The sequence below is a fragment of the Pygoscelis adeliae genome, unplaced genomic scaffold (assembly GCF_000699105.1).
Source record: "Pygoscelis adeliae isolate BGI_AS28 unplaced genomic scaffold, ASM69910v1 Scaffold224, whole genome shotgun sequence".
Classification (NCBI taxonomy): Eukaryota; Metazoa; Chordata; class Aves; order Sphenisciformes; family Spheniscidae; genus Pygoscelis; species Pygoscelis adeliae.
Genome location: NW_008824657.1, coordinates 1,054,644 through 1,072,722, shown reverse-complemented (window position 1 = coordinate 1,072,722; position 18,079 = coordinate 1,054,644). Strand labels below are relative to the sequence as shown.

Genomic DNA, 18,079 nt, shown 5'->3' with positions numbered 1-18,079 from the left:
TCCCCGAAGAAAACAAGCATTTAAATGATGAAAAGTTTGCTGTCAAAATCTTCCCCGTTCAGTTAACAGCCTAAACTTCTCCGCTTGTCCAAGGGGTCCGTACTATGACCAAAGAATGAATGATCCTTAGGCATCTGCAAAATCAAATTTTGCAGATCATTATTCACTGGCAGGATTTTATCATTCAGCACCTGAGCACCGATAACCACTAGCAAGGAGATCACCCCTTCCCCTCAGCCCAAAAGTTTGGGTTCAATTTTAAGCGTGCAAGGTGATTCAACCATTCAAAGAACTATTAGTTCTAACGAACACCACATCATGTAATACTGCTACTGCAATTTCACAGCACTTCTGCTAGTCCAGAATATCGAGGTCTAGTCATTTCTACTCAGAAAGAGGCATTTTGCAAATTACTGACCATGTAAGTGGTTCTAATTATAGCCAGTCTACCCTTGCCTGGCATTTATTTCACCACTGAAGGGAGGGAACACAATTAGCTCCCTCTTCTCACATCTGCGCTTCTGAACTCAGGTTAAAATGGAAATCTTAATATACGACAGTTTCTTAGCACAACCTCATGCCTTTATTACAATGTTTGGCCAAAGAGCTCCCTGTCCAAATTCTAGTTTAATTTTGCAGTCCAATTCAGGGAAGTTGTAGAACATCAAGACAGGGTTAAGTCAGTTCTCAGAAGCTGCAGGTTACTGCCAGTGCCTTCATCTTTCAAGAGCCAATAAGAGCTTTTACCCCGAATATGTCAGAAGTCTGTCTTGTATTTAATTTCTTATTATTATACTCTCAATGGCGCTCTGTTTGAAGTAGCTATTCTGCTTGGGATGCTACAGTCAGTCTCAGAGATGGGCTGGCCAGCACAAAAAGTGACAGCAAATTATCACATAAGCATCTAGCAGTGTTAGCATAGTGGCTTGTTCCATTAACATCATGCATTAGGAATTTCCCGTAAGTTCACATTTTAAGTCTAACTCTGCAGAGTACAGAATTTAAACAAAGTCTCTTCTTGCGCACTTTTCATATTTATTTCTCTAACAACTGGAGTCTAAGATGCAGTGAGGTGACAGCGAACTATGCTCATTCCAGTCCTGATACCCGTTCTCCTGCCCACGTGCAATTCTCCCAATTTTCCCTGTTTGTTGCCTACACTGACAACAAACTTCAGTCTATTTTACACGCTCATTTGTCCATATCCTATGTGGTACTGTAACACATACATCCTTGATGCCTGAAAAGCATCTTCATGTGACTGTGAAGATGGTTCATCAGTTTATATTTCTCACGCATGTACAATACAGTACAGTATAGCACAGCATAGGAACATACACTTTTAAAGCCGCCTTCATCAGCTGATAGAGATTCCCCCCCCCCTTAAAAGTTTCTCTTTGTTCTTTCAGCTGTGGAAATACCCTAGAGAATTTGTAATGCTCAACGCAAGCTGTTTAAAAAAAATGAAAATTAGCATTGTTAAAAGAAACTCGTTTTCTTCCCCCCACCCACTCCCCAATACATTACTTCTCCCAAACCTTGGAAAATTCCTTTCCGTTAGTGTCGTCTTAACTGCTACACTGGAAAACTTATCAGAAGGTGCCACTGGTTGCTGTATTTTCAGGTATGACAAGTTGGCAAAATTTGCTTCTCATACACCTAAATAAATGAGACTACGGGGTGCTGTAATGGCACGAAGAAAACAAACATTACGGAATGAAGGAGGTCAGTGCCTTTAAATTATATAGCCTAAGCCACCTCAAAAGCAGCCTTATTTTGTGCAAAACAGGGCAGTAATCAGTAAGCAGTAGCCTTCCAAGTCCTGCTCTCTCTTCACCACCCCTCAGCCCATCTGAGAGCTGATTCCCAATTCCCTCTTGCACCTGGTCTTCTCTGATAAAATTAGAAAGCAATTCCTGACACAGAATTGGTGCCGCTAATGATGTGTAGACTGGCCTGTCACTGGCACAAAGACATTATAGAAAGTGACAATGAAGAAAATCTTTTCTGAGGATGGAAGCATATTTGCTAAGGCAAATAGCATCCTGAAATGACCTGTGAAAGGCAAGAGAGGAATGTCTGAATGGCGGTCCGTACCACTGATTTTGCCTGTACTTTGCTAACTAGTAGCATATATTATTCATAAGTACATGGAGCTGAAAAGGATCTTACCAGTCTAAGACAAGCCTGATTATAAATTTGCTCCCCCTTTTAAACACTAGTTATGCTACTTGCTCACATTATTCCTACCAGATAGCTAATTTCCTTCTAGCAGGGAAAAGAAACACCAGCAAATAACCAAAAAAGTTCTTATTCCCTCAACTGACAAATCACATTTTAACCAGCTACAATTTTGACTATTCTCTCCATTGACTTTATTAAATGAAATCATTGCTCGCATCCTTACAAACAACATTCAGTTCTCATCTGCACAAGCCAAGGATGTAGATAAGAAGAAGCCTGGCTGTATTTCAAACTCCGAAATAATGTTCTGTTTTATAAGAAACAACAGCAGGATTTGACACACTATAGTACAGCAAATCTGTGTTTTTAATGGAGAGTACTGATGCTGAAGCAAGCTCAGCTACATCCCAGGTTTACACACATCTCTAGAGGAACGCTGAAGAACAGCTCTTTACAACCTGCCTGGTATATTGAGGCACGCACACTCAGGAGCATGCAGAAGGCCCTACAACTCCTCTTGTCCCCATCTACCCCTCCTTTTAACAGGTTATTATGCTGAACCCTTCCGTTCCCAGCCAGACTGAGCTGGGCATCTCTGCAGTCTGCAATGCCTCATACCGCATCAAGAGAGAGCAAAAGCCAGGGAGCAGTGACGTGGAGAAAGTGTCCAAGTGCATGTATTAAGTACAGTCAATTCTCAGGACAGGGCACCACTCTTTCATTTCCTTGGTAATGTGGGTATTCCTGGAATCACTGATGAGCAATGGCCATAGCTGGAACAGTTTGGGAGGTGGGGGAAACCGTTCACGGAATGAATGGGTAAATCGCATGAGCTGAAGCTAGGGAGGCTGCTTCTACTCTTAAAGGCAGTCTGCATCAGCTGCCTGTTTTTATAAGCAGCGTTTCAAAGACGGGTTAACATCCTTCACTGCCAGAAGAAACAGTGCTTCTAAGAAAACTACTTTTTTCTTCTTACTGCACACTGACAATCAGAGAAACATTCCCCCTGTTGCCATAGGAAGAATCTCTATGCCTGGCACCAGGCAGGTGTAAATTTACTTTCTGGTGAGCATAGCAGTCAACATGCCTTACAATCCATCATGTTCATCTCTCCATTGTCAAGTTCTCTAGAGAACTAATGCAAAAGTTTCCTTGAACCTGCCTCAACTCTTTCCTAGAGAAATCATCTTCCTCATTCCAACAAAACCAATCCCCAAGCAGCACCATCAAAGTCCACGCGTTTCCCAGGAACCGAAATCAAATCACTCTGTTGAACAATAGAGGGAATTAGCCAGAAGTGACATAAAGTGTTTTGCCAGAGACTAAACTCTTACTACTATCTACAGCACAATCAACATCAGGTATTCGTTCCCCACACCCCCGCCCCACTGAGCTGAATTAAACAGTTAACTAAGAAGTCTTTCTGGCTGCAAACCAAACTTTGCTTCCGACACAAATTCCCATAAAATTGCGATGCCTACCATTTCAGAACTAGCAGCCAAAAAGAAAAACCCAGTCTGTCTCCGAAGGAAACCACCTTTAGTCACTAGTTAATTGACCCTGGTGAATATAATACCAGACATTTGGAAATAGGCACTTTGATATACAAAGTATACATGCCCGCTCTTGTGTGTTATTCGTTACACCACAGGCTGTGCTCAAAAAGGGAAAAGTAAATATCTTCCACGTTACTGTTCAAAGCAAAGCTAATTCAATGTAATGATGGGTTTCCATAGCCACATTTGGTATTTCTGAAATACAGAAACTTCAGGGTTCTGATAGGATTCTGGCATGTTTGGTACTTTTTTCCCCCCCAAAAAAAATGCTGCTGCCCTTCCACCTATCTGCAAAGTAGCACATTTTTCAAAATTCCCAGCCAAATGTGAAGCATTTCAAACTCTATGAATGGCTGCAGTTTAATTTGTTGTTGTTGTTGTTGCTGTTGTTTGGGTCTGTGTTGATTAACACATGTAAATAAAGGCATCTGGTGTTACCTCTCTCTATTTCCATTTCACACCCTATTAAAGTCAGATTTCACAATTAATTGAAACCAAAACGAGATTATTCAGAAATGAATCCTCTCTGGCAGCCTTTGCCATGCTGAGGTCTAGTCACTACCTGGGGAGACGCAGCCCCCCTCCTGGCAGTATTTAGAATTAAACATTTTGGATATCACACAACGATACCAAAAATGGTGTTGCAAAAGGAAGCGAGTCTGCAACAAAATCATTCATGTTACACACTTTTCAGAACAAGAGAGGGAAAGATTCTTCTGTCCTACTGACAGGAAAAACTATATTCTTCCATGTGCAGAATTTAAGAGAGACAGCTAAGAGAGCAAAGTACAAATGAGGACAAACAGCATGAGCGATGAAGTGCACCGAATCAATTCAACAAGAGGACCAAACAACAGCAAAGTCAGATTCAAATGGCCTCCAATTTGGTAAGGTCGGGGATTTGAACTCAGCATGGATTCATAACTGTATTTCAGAAGCCATGAAAGCACAACGGTAACCACAAACTGGATATAAACACCTACCAACTGCTGGACATGCTCTGAACCCCCGAAACTAATTTCTGACACGCACATCAATGATACAAAATCAGCCCACGACCACAGAAAACTCGTCCTCGGACTGGGCAAATTATCTCTGTTTCTCCCACCCTTTTCTACTCCCCAGCCCATCCTCACTCCAAAAAATCCCAAGCGATCATCAAGATGAGAATTTTGAAAATTGGAAGTTCACAACGCTAAAGTTTTCTTACAACCATCTCCACCAAAAGATGCAGCTGTTTGGAGTAGCCTGGAATTAAATGCACAGAGGAGACCACTGCTGTCATGAATTTCCAGAGTATGAGACGCCTGACAGCCCTTTGCACGCTAGATGGCATTGCACTACAAATTATCGCAGGGATTAGGCGACGATTCTGGTTCCTAAGGAAAACACCAGCAAAATTATCTTCCTGTGCATGTAGTCCCATTCCTTCGTGAAAGTAAGGCTCAGCACAACTGTGTGAATATTTACAGTGTCAAAACAATGGAGACGGCTCTGTAAGAGGAACCAGCCACTTGGTGGCTTCAGGCAAAAAACAAAGAGGCAGTTAAATTAAAGGAGCTGGTTTGTTTATTTATTTATTTATTTAACAGAAAAGTGGCTTTGCCACAAAACAAAGCGTCCTTTCTTTCACTGTCTACCACCGGACAAAGCAGGATACTTACTTTGGCTGTTGCCAATCAACGTGCACAAACAAACGTGGCAACCTTCCCTTCATCGTACGAAAGGGACCGTTTTTATAGTTAGCCCATTCAGGAACTACTTACACAGAAAAGCCACTTGAATGGGCCAAGAATGAGATTGCTTTACAGCATTCGTCCATCGTTTTTAAACAGGTTCGTTTTATATGCTGGCAACGTATGTTAAGGACATAAGCCACCTAGAACCTATAATGTTATTTTTTAAGCTTACTGAGAAATACATTCATCCATAGTCAAAAAAAGACTAAGCCAGTGAATATAAATTTTTTTACAGATCTATGAGAGAGATATATACTTTTTATCTTCCTGCATACGGCATTTCATAAAACTGCTGACTTTCAAGGAAAGTGCATTAAAATCACTGAGTTAGTTATGACTGTCTTTTCTTCTCTGAGCTCCAAAATCCATTAAATTCTGTGGGAGGTCAGTGACAGTTTTAGTCATAGTCTACTTTTCCATTTGCTGGAAACGAGCATATTATTCCCCTGAGAGAACTGAAAATTGATACAGTCCTGTCATTCGAGGCTATTAGTCTCTTACTCACTTGCTTTTTCTGTTTTCTCCCCCACTAAATCAATATTAACTTTTTTTCCACACTGATAAGAATCAAAGTCACTGGAAAAAATGCCTTATACACCTATATCAGCAGGAGTTCCAAGGGAGGAGGAACAACAACAAAAAAAAAACAGAAGCAATAATTTTGATGGGGGGAAGAGTATTGTGGCAATGAGAAGCTTAATTTGCTTAAGGTAGTCATTGATCCTGTCTCACTGTCACATTTTCTAAGCACCTTTTCTTACTCAGAGTGCAGACAGGTTTATGCTATGATTTCTCACCTTCATGCCATCTGAAGAGAGGTATTCATGTTATTTCTAATGCACAGGCCAAATCAAGAACTGTGCTGTGCCAAGTAACATTTCTTACTTTGCATTTATAGAGAACCAGTAACAAGGAACCAAACTCCTAGGAGCAAAGGCAGTAAACAAAACTTAATAATGCACACAAGGGAAAAACAAACACACTCTGAAGAGCCTTGAAGGCAGTAGCCTGGTCGTACCGTATTTGGAGGTGCAGGACATGAATAAATCTGAAATCTCATTAGGAACTGTACCTCCTGGCTTTTATGTAAGCAGTTCTGTTGGCATGCAGCCCCAACCCTTTTAACAAGAGGGACCCGTTGCTCAGCAAGGAAAGGAGGTTAGAGGAAGCAAAACCAGCATTCATGAAACTGCAAAACAATGCTACCCATTGGTGATACACAATCTCCTCCTAACATCCCCCTTCCCACAGACCCATCTGTCCAGTAATTCCATAGGGTCAGGAGAGCATTTCAGCTTGTCCTGATGTGTTCCTGAAGTCTGCTTTCAAATCAGTCATTGTTACCTTCCAGGAGCATTGGAAAACCTGGCCTTTACTCCACGTCCCCCATTTTACCTCTCTGTCACCAAGTAGAGAGGGATCCATACTCTTCCAGTTACTGCCTGCAGGTATACAGCCCCCTTCTAGACTCGGATGAAGAGAATAAGCTCAAGATGACAAAGTCTACCTTTGCAAATTATGAAGTAGACTTTATAAATGAGAATAAATAATGCTGACCCAGTTTGCACAAGTATATACTTCCACAGCAAGTCTGGTCTGCGGGGTCTTCAAAAGCCTTATACAACAATGATGAATGAACCTTTCAGCATTCAGTAGATAAGCAGCCACCATTAAAACTTTTTAAAAAGCTTCAGAAAGAGACTATAAGCGAAAGCAAACAAGCTTTGCACATCACATATATACAAACCACATCTTTCTGAGCAAGAACTTGCAGGACTAGGCTCAAGACAGAAAGCAGTGAGGGGGGAAATCAGTGTTACTACAACCACATCTGAGAACTCCTTTCCCAGGAAAAGCATTATTTATTATCTGGCTAAATACCAACTTCTCTTGCTGACAAGAGGAGCAGCAAATGAAGGAAAATAATCTCCCCTTAGTTGGCAGGAGGAAGTGATAAAAGCTGAGGGGAAGCTTACTCCATTTCCTCCCATGACCCCAGAAGTGGGAAAGATCAACAACCACTCATCTTTACAAATCAGGCTGTGTGAAACCCAGCGCTTTTGGCATTTAGCTATGCCTACATCCCCCAGTTTTACATAAAGGTTAGTCTGTGATTAAACTGACCACTGAATGCATTTTAATGTAATATAGAAAGAGCACAGAGCTATAGGACTCCCAGCGCTTTCAAATCAAGCCTATGACCTTTAGCTACTTGCTGATTATTTTGCCAAACTTCAGCTGGGGGGGAAGGTGCAAGCACAATTTTGTGCATCCATGCATGCATGTACATGCATGAGAAAGAACGTTTTAAAATTTCACATCTCAAATCCCCCCCCGCCCTATTTTTTGGAACAAAGAAAACGAAAGTCCATGTTCCACAGCTGGGTTCAGAGGCACAGTGCAAGACTGACATATGTTTTATATCAGCAACACGCATTTTTATACAAAAACTTGAGCAAGTGCTAAAGCATGGAATAGACTAGATGGAAGCATTTCCCCTCAACTACTCCATTCTGGGAAAGGGGGGCTGGAAAATGAGCAGAAGAGGTATATGGTCAAACTGATTTTCTAAAAAGAAAGGTTTTTCTAGGAGTAAAAACAAAAACTTCCCCCCTTAGCCAGATGCTGCATAAAAACTTCAGCCAGGTTAAAAATATCTGCCTTTAACACAAAACTCCAAGAGGATATCACAATGCTTGTATTTATTGCATCTCTCCTGCTCTTCACGTGCACAAACGCATGCATACGCACGGTTTGCGTCTTCTGCTACTCACATACCCATCCTGTATTCTTACAGCTCCAGCTAGCGTCTTCCCACATCATGATTCACCAGCAAGTATGCTGGGGGACAATGCTGTGCCCTGTACAACTTCTCCAGTACCACCAACTGCTTTTGCTTTGAAGAAGGGGGTGTCCCAAAGTATCTGCAGGCTTTAGGCAATATACAACTCACACTAGCATACAGAATTCAAAATACAGCTGACAAGTAACTAAACAGTCATCATAGGTCTAAGGCCTAAATATTTTCTACATGTTGATAAAAAATTGACGATACACTGCAGGTGCTAAACTGCTCTGAAAAGTAAATATTGCCCAAATTCAATAAACATTTATACTAGTTGCAGAATGAGCATAAATCAGTTAAGACGAGGCACTGCAAAAGCCCGCCCTCCCACACACATAGCGTGGTTTTATATGAGATTTTACATTATGCTATAATTGCACAGCTACATGATACCATTAGACCTCGTGTAGGAAGGACTGAGTGTATTTATGATGAAAACATTCAATGACATTTACAGGAGTTAAATGATTTGATGAAATTATCCTCAACCCATTAAGGAAATTTTCCAGAATACAACCATGTGGTTATACTCATGCCCATTAGCACATGTACAGCAATTATGATAATGCTGTGCAATAACTGGGGATGGGGGTACTGAAGAGGAGGAAGGCAAAGGAGAGAGACAAGGCCCATTTCTGCCACATCCTTGTAGACTTCCAGGATCTATCAATTCTGACAGTGAAAACAGGATTAATACCTTTATCATTAGTATCAACATTCTTCCTACCAATACAGAGATGCTAAAACCTTGAGAGAGGTCCACATGGGTAACGATATGTAGATACCATTATTCCAGCAGCACACCCCAAAGCCCTAAAATGAGTGGGTTGTTTTCGTTTTATCTCAACCAAATTAATGAGGGAAATCTCTTAAGACACTGAAAATTAGATGTTTCATCTGAGGTCTCCATAACCCACACTCAGAAATTGCCAAACGGTTGATATGTTCCAGCCTCTATAATTCTGGTGAAAGGCACTACTCAGCAAACACAAAGCTGCTATAATGCAGCCATTAAGAATAAAATAGTTGACACCACTGTCAACCCATTTTCAGTTCTGGAAATAAATGAGTTGGAAAAAAAGACTGAAATAATCATGTTGAAACCTTAAGTCCTAAGCAATTATGGGAGAAACTCACCTTTCTTTAAACAAACAAGTTTCTTCGCTCTTGTTGAGGAAGGCTTGAAGCTATGTGTACACTTAAAGGCTCTCACAGAAAAATCCCTAATGAAAAGTTAAAATTATTTTGAAATTCCCACAGTTTTCAATCTAATTCTATACTTCAGTGATATTATTTCTTAAAGACATTATCTTAGAAATACTGGAGCTGCCAGTCCAGGAAAATCAAACTCATTACATTGCACTGAAAAGCATCCCATGCTCCTAAATATTAACTGCAACCTTATGACTAACAAAAAATGAAGGGAAGTGGGGGTTTTTTTAGAGCTTTTCTGGGCCTTGTCAGTCACAAGATGATAAAGATGGATTCCTGCTAAATTTTGACTAGAAGTGAAGCTCTTAGTTCACTAAATAAGCCCTAGTAAGGGCTTGCTTACAGCTAGTCAGTGAGGTCAAATAGACAATCTTCTTCAGTAAGGAAAGAGGTGCCAGGAAAATATGAGAAATATTCTCCTCGTGTCCTGAGGTTGCCCCCATCACTGCTGAGGCACCTCAGAGATCAGGCAGGCGGGAGAGGAGTTGCACAACACAGTACCAATTGAAAAATAGCATGCAATCACATAAACAGAGACTGTATCATGAAGCACAACAGCAGTGTGTGATCCAACCTTCGACATTTCATGTCACTCGAGACCATGAGCACTTCATTAACACTGTTTTTTTTCCAGCGGTTATATGTAAATGTATTGCAAACTCCGACACAGAAAGGCCAACTGGAAAACATGAAACTGTATTTTCCAGAACACAAGTACACACAGGAATTACCCCATTACTTGCCTGCCACAGATTATTTATGTCATGTGGCAAAAGCAGTATATCATGTGTATTTCCAAAAATCCCAGGGGAGGAAGGAAAATGCTTTTGCAGATAAAAGAATGCAGCTTCTGTATGTCGACTCAGTGAAGAGCAGCAAGAACAGTAAAGCAAAATGCCTTAAATTCATGGTATTAAAGAAATTATCTTGGAGAGGCTTAGTAAGATGACTTTTACTTTTGTGGAGAAGTTCATAAACAGTGTCTTGTTTTTTTGATCCATGTGTCAAAACCTTAATTGGTTGTCTCCAGAGTATGGACTTCAAGAGTTAAAAATATAAGCAAACTGCATAAAGGACCACAGACAGATCTGAAACTTTGTTTCAATTTTTAATTTAGAAAATTCTGCTAAGATGCCAGAGGCAGAAGATAAAATAGTGAAGATCTGAAAAGAATATTCTAACCTTTCAATTTTCCAGATGACAGTTCAGGGAAGGTGGGTTTTGAACAACGCAGGTCACACTGGAAACAGGTCTACAGACCTCTGCAAGACTCTACCCGAGAACTTATTGGAATTGCAGAGTTGGGCTTCTAGTTTTTAAGCATTTAATTGCACTCTCCAAAGAAGAAAGGTTTTGGTATAATCCTGCCACTGTGTAACGTACTCTTTGGAAGCTCACAAGAACCTCGTTCCTCTGACACACTTGTTCTCCACAAAGAGGCATAAACCTGCAGCCCTCACTCGGTCCAGATTTCTGCAGACTTCAAGGGAAATGGGTCTTTATGATTCAACTATTACTAATGTTTAAAATGCAACCATGAGGATAAGAGTAATAGTATAAACCGATCTGATGCAGCACCCCTGAAGTCACCCTGGACTGACACTGCTCTCACAGCAATGAGCGTGACTCAGTTCCTCTCTGGGCAGGTGAAACGATGCTCATTAACTCAAGCTAAATGGCCAAGTCCTTAAGTCACTAGGCAAGCGGTTAGTGGTTACAATGACAAATTGGGCTGTCACATAGAAAAGCACAGAAAAGAGCAAAAAGCAGAACCGTTCCAGTAGAGGACCCCAAGCAGCTCCACATTGTGGACAAATGAAAAATTTAAATTCTTATTTTGCTTTCTTATACTGGTATTTCAATTAAGTTTTGTACTAGTAACTTAGCTGGTTTCCAAAAGAGAACAATGACTCGCCAACAATTCTGTGTAGAATAAACATTCCTCTACAGCAAGCACTGATGCAGTAACTTGTCTAAATGAGCACACACAAGATGTAAAATGCTACAGGCCTTTCCATAACTCAAACGCTCTTCAGTCATCGAAATGAGCACATTTAAATGTGAATGAACTTCCGTCTGAGGAACACTGCAGTATGCACACACAGCGTACGTACCTCATAGCAGAGGGCCTATGTGAAACCCATGCTGTAAGTCTGCACTTTTTTAATTCAAGGGCATGTTATTGTAGCGATGAGATTTAGTATTATTGCTACTGTCGCAAATATAGTTTGTTTTACAGTGGCTGTTTTATCCTTAATCTGATCATAGCAACTTGCAAGACACGTATGCATATAATCCTAACAGAAAACACAATACATCATCCACATCTTAATTGTTTTTCAATAGGAACATAAAAAATTCAACTATATGATACACAACAAAGAATTATAAGAGTACGTAGATATTTTGTTGTTAAAAATCCAAGTCTTTCCTCTCTCCTTGTTTATCTTAAAATCATAATAGAAAATTGCAACATTATTTTCCGGACTGTCTCTAAGAGAGTCGATGAATGGCCCAAGTTCTTTATCCTTATGATATTAGATAGGCATGAAAAGTTAAAGCCAGTTGTGAGAGGAAAGCAGCACTCCAAGACAAAAGCTTCACTGTGCCCTCTAATTCAGCATCAACACCAACCAGCTCTAAAAAGATCTTCTGCTAACTTAGAACTCCGCTTAGTTTAAAGTAGCTAGAAAGTGAGGGGTACAGGGAGGCTTAAAAGAGTTCAAAGGAATGCAGGGACCATATACCAGGGGAAATAAAAACCAACACAGCTTGTCTGGGGTGTATTCAAAGTGCACATCACAGCTCTAGTGTTACTGCTAAAATGCATTAATAATTCAAAATGCATGCACTAGCCTAAAAGCTCACTTCTCCAAACAGTTTCCAAAGTCAATCTAGCTTTTATTTAGTTTTAAAACAAATGGCAAAGCCTGACATTAAATCAAGCCTGGAGCCATAAGAGAAGGTGCATGGAAGGGGACCCCGAATCAGGCTCTGATGCTTCTCAAGTCTCACACCTTCACTACGCCTAAATAACCCCGAGCTTCCCTCACCTTAGCAAGGCAGCACCCTCATCCTGGTATGACACTTCCCCTTCTTTCACGCAAATCCTTTCTACTCCGAGGCTCCAGCTCCCAGTGGGTTCCCTGCCCATTCCAGGATTGCTACACCTATAATCATTGCAGGACTTAGCGTATACAGAATTATTAAATAATTTACCAGCATTTCAAAGTAAATTCCTGGACTCACACTGTAAAAATAACAGAAGTTGTTTTGGTTTTTTGAACTACTTCAAGCTGGTAAATGGGAACTTGGTCCAAAATTGGTTATTTTAAAGCCTGAATGTTTTGACATGTCATACTTGCAATAAATAAGGTTAACACTCAAGCACCACAAAGATCAATTATACAGCTACACTGAATTTCAAGGTAACTTATAAGAATTTTTGTTAGTACCTAAACATAAACTGGCAGGACCAGACAATACCACCTACCCAAAAAGTTATTTTTTCCAGGCAGTTTGTTTTATAACGATATTTATAAGTGGCATCAGTCTTCCAATAGAACAGAATTAATTTTAAGGCAGGTTCATGGATCCTGAACATACATAAAGTATATGGCACTATGTATTTTTATTTCCAACTTGTTATAATACTGGATTTGTGGGTATCTATTAAGCAACAGTCTTCCCTCTAAATTATTACTGACATAATTCCGAGTGTGACGGTGCCAAAAGCTCACTCTGTAGTTAGAGGTGTCAGATCTGACTGCAAACCAGTCCCTGACCGTCCAGAAAAACATTTGATGGGGCTTTAAACATATGTATGCAGACCTAAACGAGCTTCTCATAAAAGCTGCTTCTGGGAAATTAAATATCTGAAAGGAAGAAATTTAGGATGGTGGTAGGGAAGGTCTGGCACCGTAAAGTATGTCCCATAGCAAGCTATTTAGTTTTTATTAATGTTTCTTTCATTCATACGGTAGAGGGATGGAAAGAAGAACTGCTTAGTAGGATCAGAGTTTGTTCAGTTAGTTTCAAGAGAGATAAAAGAAGTTATACTTCAGGAGAGGGAGTCTTGAAGAGGCAGTGAGAGCATCACATGCTGCTTCATTTAAGTGTTATATTTTAAAAAAACACAACCATACATCCACATGATGTATAATGGAAGCATTCAATTTTATACTGCTCTACCAGGAAAACAGCAATCTGAATTTGCAGGTTCTGTCGATAAAACAGCCAGAAATGCAAAGTCAGAGGAAATAAGCAATTGATATCTTTGGACTCCTCAGTGGAGATCAAAGAGCTTTTTGGTATGGACGCCCAGGAGAGCCGAAGGTCAGAGCCTTGCCTGCCGGACATGGAAGCAGAAGCCTCCATCTTCCGCTCACACACCATGGCATGGGATAAAATAACAAAACCATCAAAGTCTATGAACATGTTCAAATGCCTTCTAGACATTATAATAGTACGTGTGGGTGAGAATACGTGCTTGTGTGTATGCTTCCCCTTTTAAAACGAAAACTCTGTCTGAACCCAGACCCTTGGGAAAGTTTAGGTTCGCAGGGAATCTTCTGCACAAATCTCTCTGTTGCAAGTAAAACAAACAACAAAACTTGGGCCTCAGCTTAGCAGACCTAGAAACTTCCTCTCTAATACACGTGCAGCTACACATATTGCATTAAGAATCCTGTCACAGTACAGCAAACATTTTCACGTGTAGTAGCTAAATACCATTAGTTCAAGTGCTTTCCCCTGCATTTTCTTGCCGCACAGGACAGATTATCACAGTACAAGTCCAGTGACAAGCTTTTTCCCCCGAGTACTCAAAGATAACTCTTCCCTGACTTTATCATGAGAGAACAACCTTGAGTTCACCACACCACATGCCCTTGTAGGAGATGATATTACTGACTGAAGCAGATGGGAAAGCAGTGTTGATTTTCAAAGACTGGAAACTACCTGGAAACCGGATCACACAACCATCACGAGTAAACGGTCTCTGCAGGGTTCCAGGATACACGGCATACCTGGCAACACAGATGGAGCATATCTGGTCTGCTCAAACCAACACACCTTAACCAGCAAGACATCTCAAAGCTAAGACAGTCAGGAATACAAATTTTGCAAGATCAGGTTATACCGCATCTGTACTTCTTCACCAGGAAATGAATGAAAACATTTATACCTACAGGACAAAGGTACACACACACGACTGGAAAGCTAAGCTAATGAATGAACAGTTTAAAAATTTGTAGCCTAACTTGCTACCCGAGCTGTCAACTGTGTCATCAAACCTCAAAATTCTGGCACGTAAGCACAAACTAAACAAACTACCCTTTTGTAAGCAAGTACAGTAAACACAAAATGTAAATGTTCCCCGTGATGTTTGGTTTAACAGCTAATACATCCACTGGCATGACAAACCTCCACTGGAGGATAAAAACACACCCCTGCTTCCATAAATCTCAGGGATCATATCAACATGAAGTTTGCTAGTTATTAAAATCACACCAGCTTGGCACGCTTGCAGATCTATGCGTACGATATTATGCTGCATTTTAACACCATTCCTGTTAAGAATATAGCTTACTATATACAAAAACATAGGGGTTTAATCCTCTTTCAAACTATGAAACACTAGTGAAATAGGGATTATTTTTCTGGAGCCCACGGATTCTTTTCAAATTTTTAATATGTTTTAATTATACATATAATACATCTTTCTGCTTTTTTCAGGTCATTGAACCACAGGGAAGAAAAACTTTCCAACACAACCCTGTTCCAGTTAACAATTAAAACAATTTTTATACATTTCTGTGACACATTGCTAAAGATGATTTATGACGATGGCAAACAGCAGGAGGTCAATGCCAAAGTTAACAGCTGGTCTTATTACAGCCACTTTTAAGATTTATTCATGCCATCAAATAGCCACTGTGCACCAATAAAGACTAAAAATCCACAAACAAGTTTGCTGTTTTTTCAGTGTTAAATGCAGGGGAAGGAAAAATAAGCTGGGTTCCTGCAGGAGGTCAACATTTTCAAATGGGAGTGCCACAAGTCCCCAGTTGCAGAGAAGAGCCAAGTATGCACAGATTTCCCTGAAACCATTTTGGCCCGCCAGTACTCGGAATGTAAGAGAAGATACCTATCTCAAGGTGTTCAAGTCTGAAAAAATGCTTATCCAAATTTGCACAGTGATCTTTCTCGTACTAAGAAGGCAGGGAAGAAACACACAAAGCGGGGAATACTCAAAATCCTTTCATAAACAGCACATCCCAGATTTGCCATTTTGTCCCAGATACCGAAACACCGTGCTGGGTTCTGTTCTCCCGTGACACGACACACACCTAGCGGAGAAATGATTGGTCCTATATAAACTCATAAAAACATCCAAAGGCAAAAGGAGAAGAAAAAAAACAGAAATGCCTGTTCAACGGAATCAAGAGGTAAAATCTCATTTGCTTTTAACAATTATTTGTGGGCTATAGTCTACCCTTCAATTTAGACACCTAGGTGATCAGCTTAAAATAAACGACATACATGGAATCAGACAGAGAGCTAATCTAGATAAATACTAACAGAAAAAATCTTTCCTCCCTATGACAGGCAATTCAATAACCAGCCAGTTGAGTAATGTCAGACAAATTACCTTTTCCTTTATAAAAAAGGTAAACATTTATAAATTATCGATTTCAGTAACTGTCAGTCAAAGGAAGAAAGGTGAGAGCAAAGCATATAATATGCTTTAAGAATGACTTAGCAGCTAAAGCCACAAGGGATCATCAGCGTAAGCCCAAAGGAGACTGAAGCTGGCTGTTCGCATACATGTCAGTATTACACCTCCAAATACACACGAGCGTGCACACTCCTCTGACAGACAGCGAGACAGACAGACAGCTCTCCCTTACCAACGAGCTCCTCGGAGCACGTTCCCCCCCACCTCACACAAGCAATCCCCCCTCTTCCTTCAGGGGACCGCAAACTCCTTCAGCAAAATGATGACCACGGAGTTGGCGGAAGGACCTGCTTAGCCTTGAAATTATATCCTGCCCATTTTTTGAGCAGGCTTTAGTAACTGCTAGACAATTTACATGAATCCTGCCCATTAAAGCTGGATCACTAATAAGGCTGTTAGCTTTCTCTACAGCCAGCAACAGCTGTAAAACAAGTAGTAAACGTGCAAGGGGGAATAGTAAGGTTGCATGGAAAGATACTCTCCATACTTGAAGTTACCCCTCCACTATAAAACCGATGCTGGATTTCTCCCCGTTTCACTGGAAGGAAACCAAGCAAGCTGGAATTTCACAGGTGTGATCTTGTTCCAGGGAAGAATTTTTCTGAGGAGTTAGTGGCAAGTTGGATGCAAGACCGGGAAATAGAAGAATCCAAAAACTGAGGTGAACTTACTCGAATATTTTCCTAACTTTTTTGGCATCAAGAAGCTTGGCCTAGAGACTCCAAATTTTTAAAATCCGTTGGTCTTGGCAGGAGACTGTTCCAATTTTCAGGGAGTTGTGGCTGGAATTATTAAGTTAATAGAAGCAGTTTCCACCTACACTATGAACATAGTTGTTTTTATATACCCACGTCCTTAAAGCAGCCCTTGAAACGTCTCCCCCTACCACTTTAGAAGGCAATAGTAAAGAAACCATATGGAAAAGACAGGGAACAGGAGGGGAAGCCCTTGGTCTAAAGAAGGGGAACATAACGTATCAGAATATGGCAAAGTCATTTGGGGAGGAGATTAACAGCATCCAGAGGTGAAAGGCTAAAAAGGAGCACGACTGTATGCAATATGGGTACACATGTCATAACCGCTCATATATTCATAAAGACAAAGCAAAACCCAGCAAAATTGTCTTTCATAGCACAAATACAGAGCAAAATTCAGGCCAGTTTTTTTGATTTTTACTATGTCTTTCCATCTTTTAAAAAGGGATTGGGGCAGGGGGACTGCTGTTTCATGTTTCGCTTTTTAAAATAAATACTTTTTTCTTTTTAAACACTTTGCAAATGAGTGGAATAAATGAAGACATTACAGCCTGTAGCTGCTCATGACTGCCAAGATACTGAAAACTATCGTGCCCACAGAAGAGCTGGGGGAAGGAACAAGCTACCTCCTACACTGAAGGCAGTGAGCAGGCTTAGTTTAAAATCACTGATGGAAGGAGATTCAAGCTAAGCTGTCCGACTTCACACAGAGACAGATCAGGGAGCACTCCTCCATGCCTGTTGTTTCTAGCTCATCTATGTAGAGGACTGCTTTTAGCTGCAGCAGAAACATCTTAAACTACCCCAGTTAACTCCAGAGGAGGGCATCTGGTCAGGCCTTGCCATTTTTGTTTCCTTTGCAATCCACCTCAGGAAAAAAAGCTACTGTATAATTAACAGAGACACCTTCACAAGCACACTTCCCCTCTGCACCCCCTTCCCTGGAATATTATTAAATGAAAGAAAAAAGGCAAACCAAAAGAAGATGACCCCGAAAAGTATCTTCTCAACAGGCTTTGCTGACAAAAGGCACAAGAAGAACCGAACCG

At 40.6% G+C, this 18,079-nt stretch overlaps 1 protein-coding gene across 1 annotated transcript in view; it reads right to left on the bottom strand.

Moving 5' to 3' along the window:
* Nucleotides 1–16,841: 16,841 nt before the first annotated feature.
* The window catches only part of LOC103915714 (rho GTPase-activating protein 32-like), a 57,311-nt gene continuing 56,073 nt past the window's right edge, over nt 16,842–18,079 (bottom strand). Inside the window, exon 5 of the mRNA XM_009322608.1 lies at nt 16,842–16,902. Coding sequence (XP_009320883.1) covers nt 16,842–16,902 — 61 coding nt within the window. The remainder of the gene's footprint in view (nt 16,903–18,079) is intronic.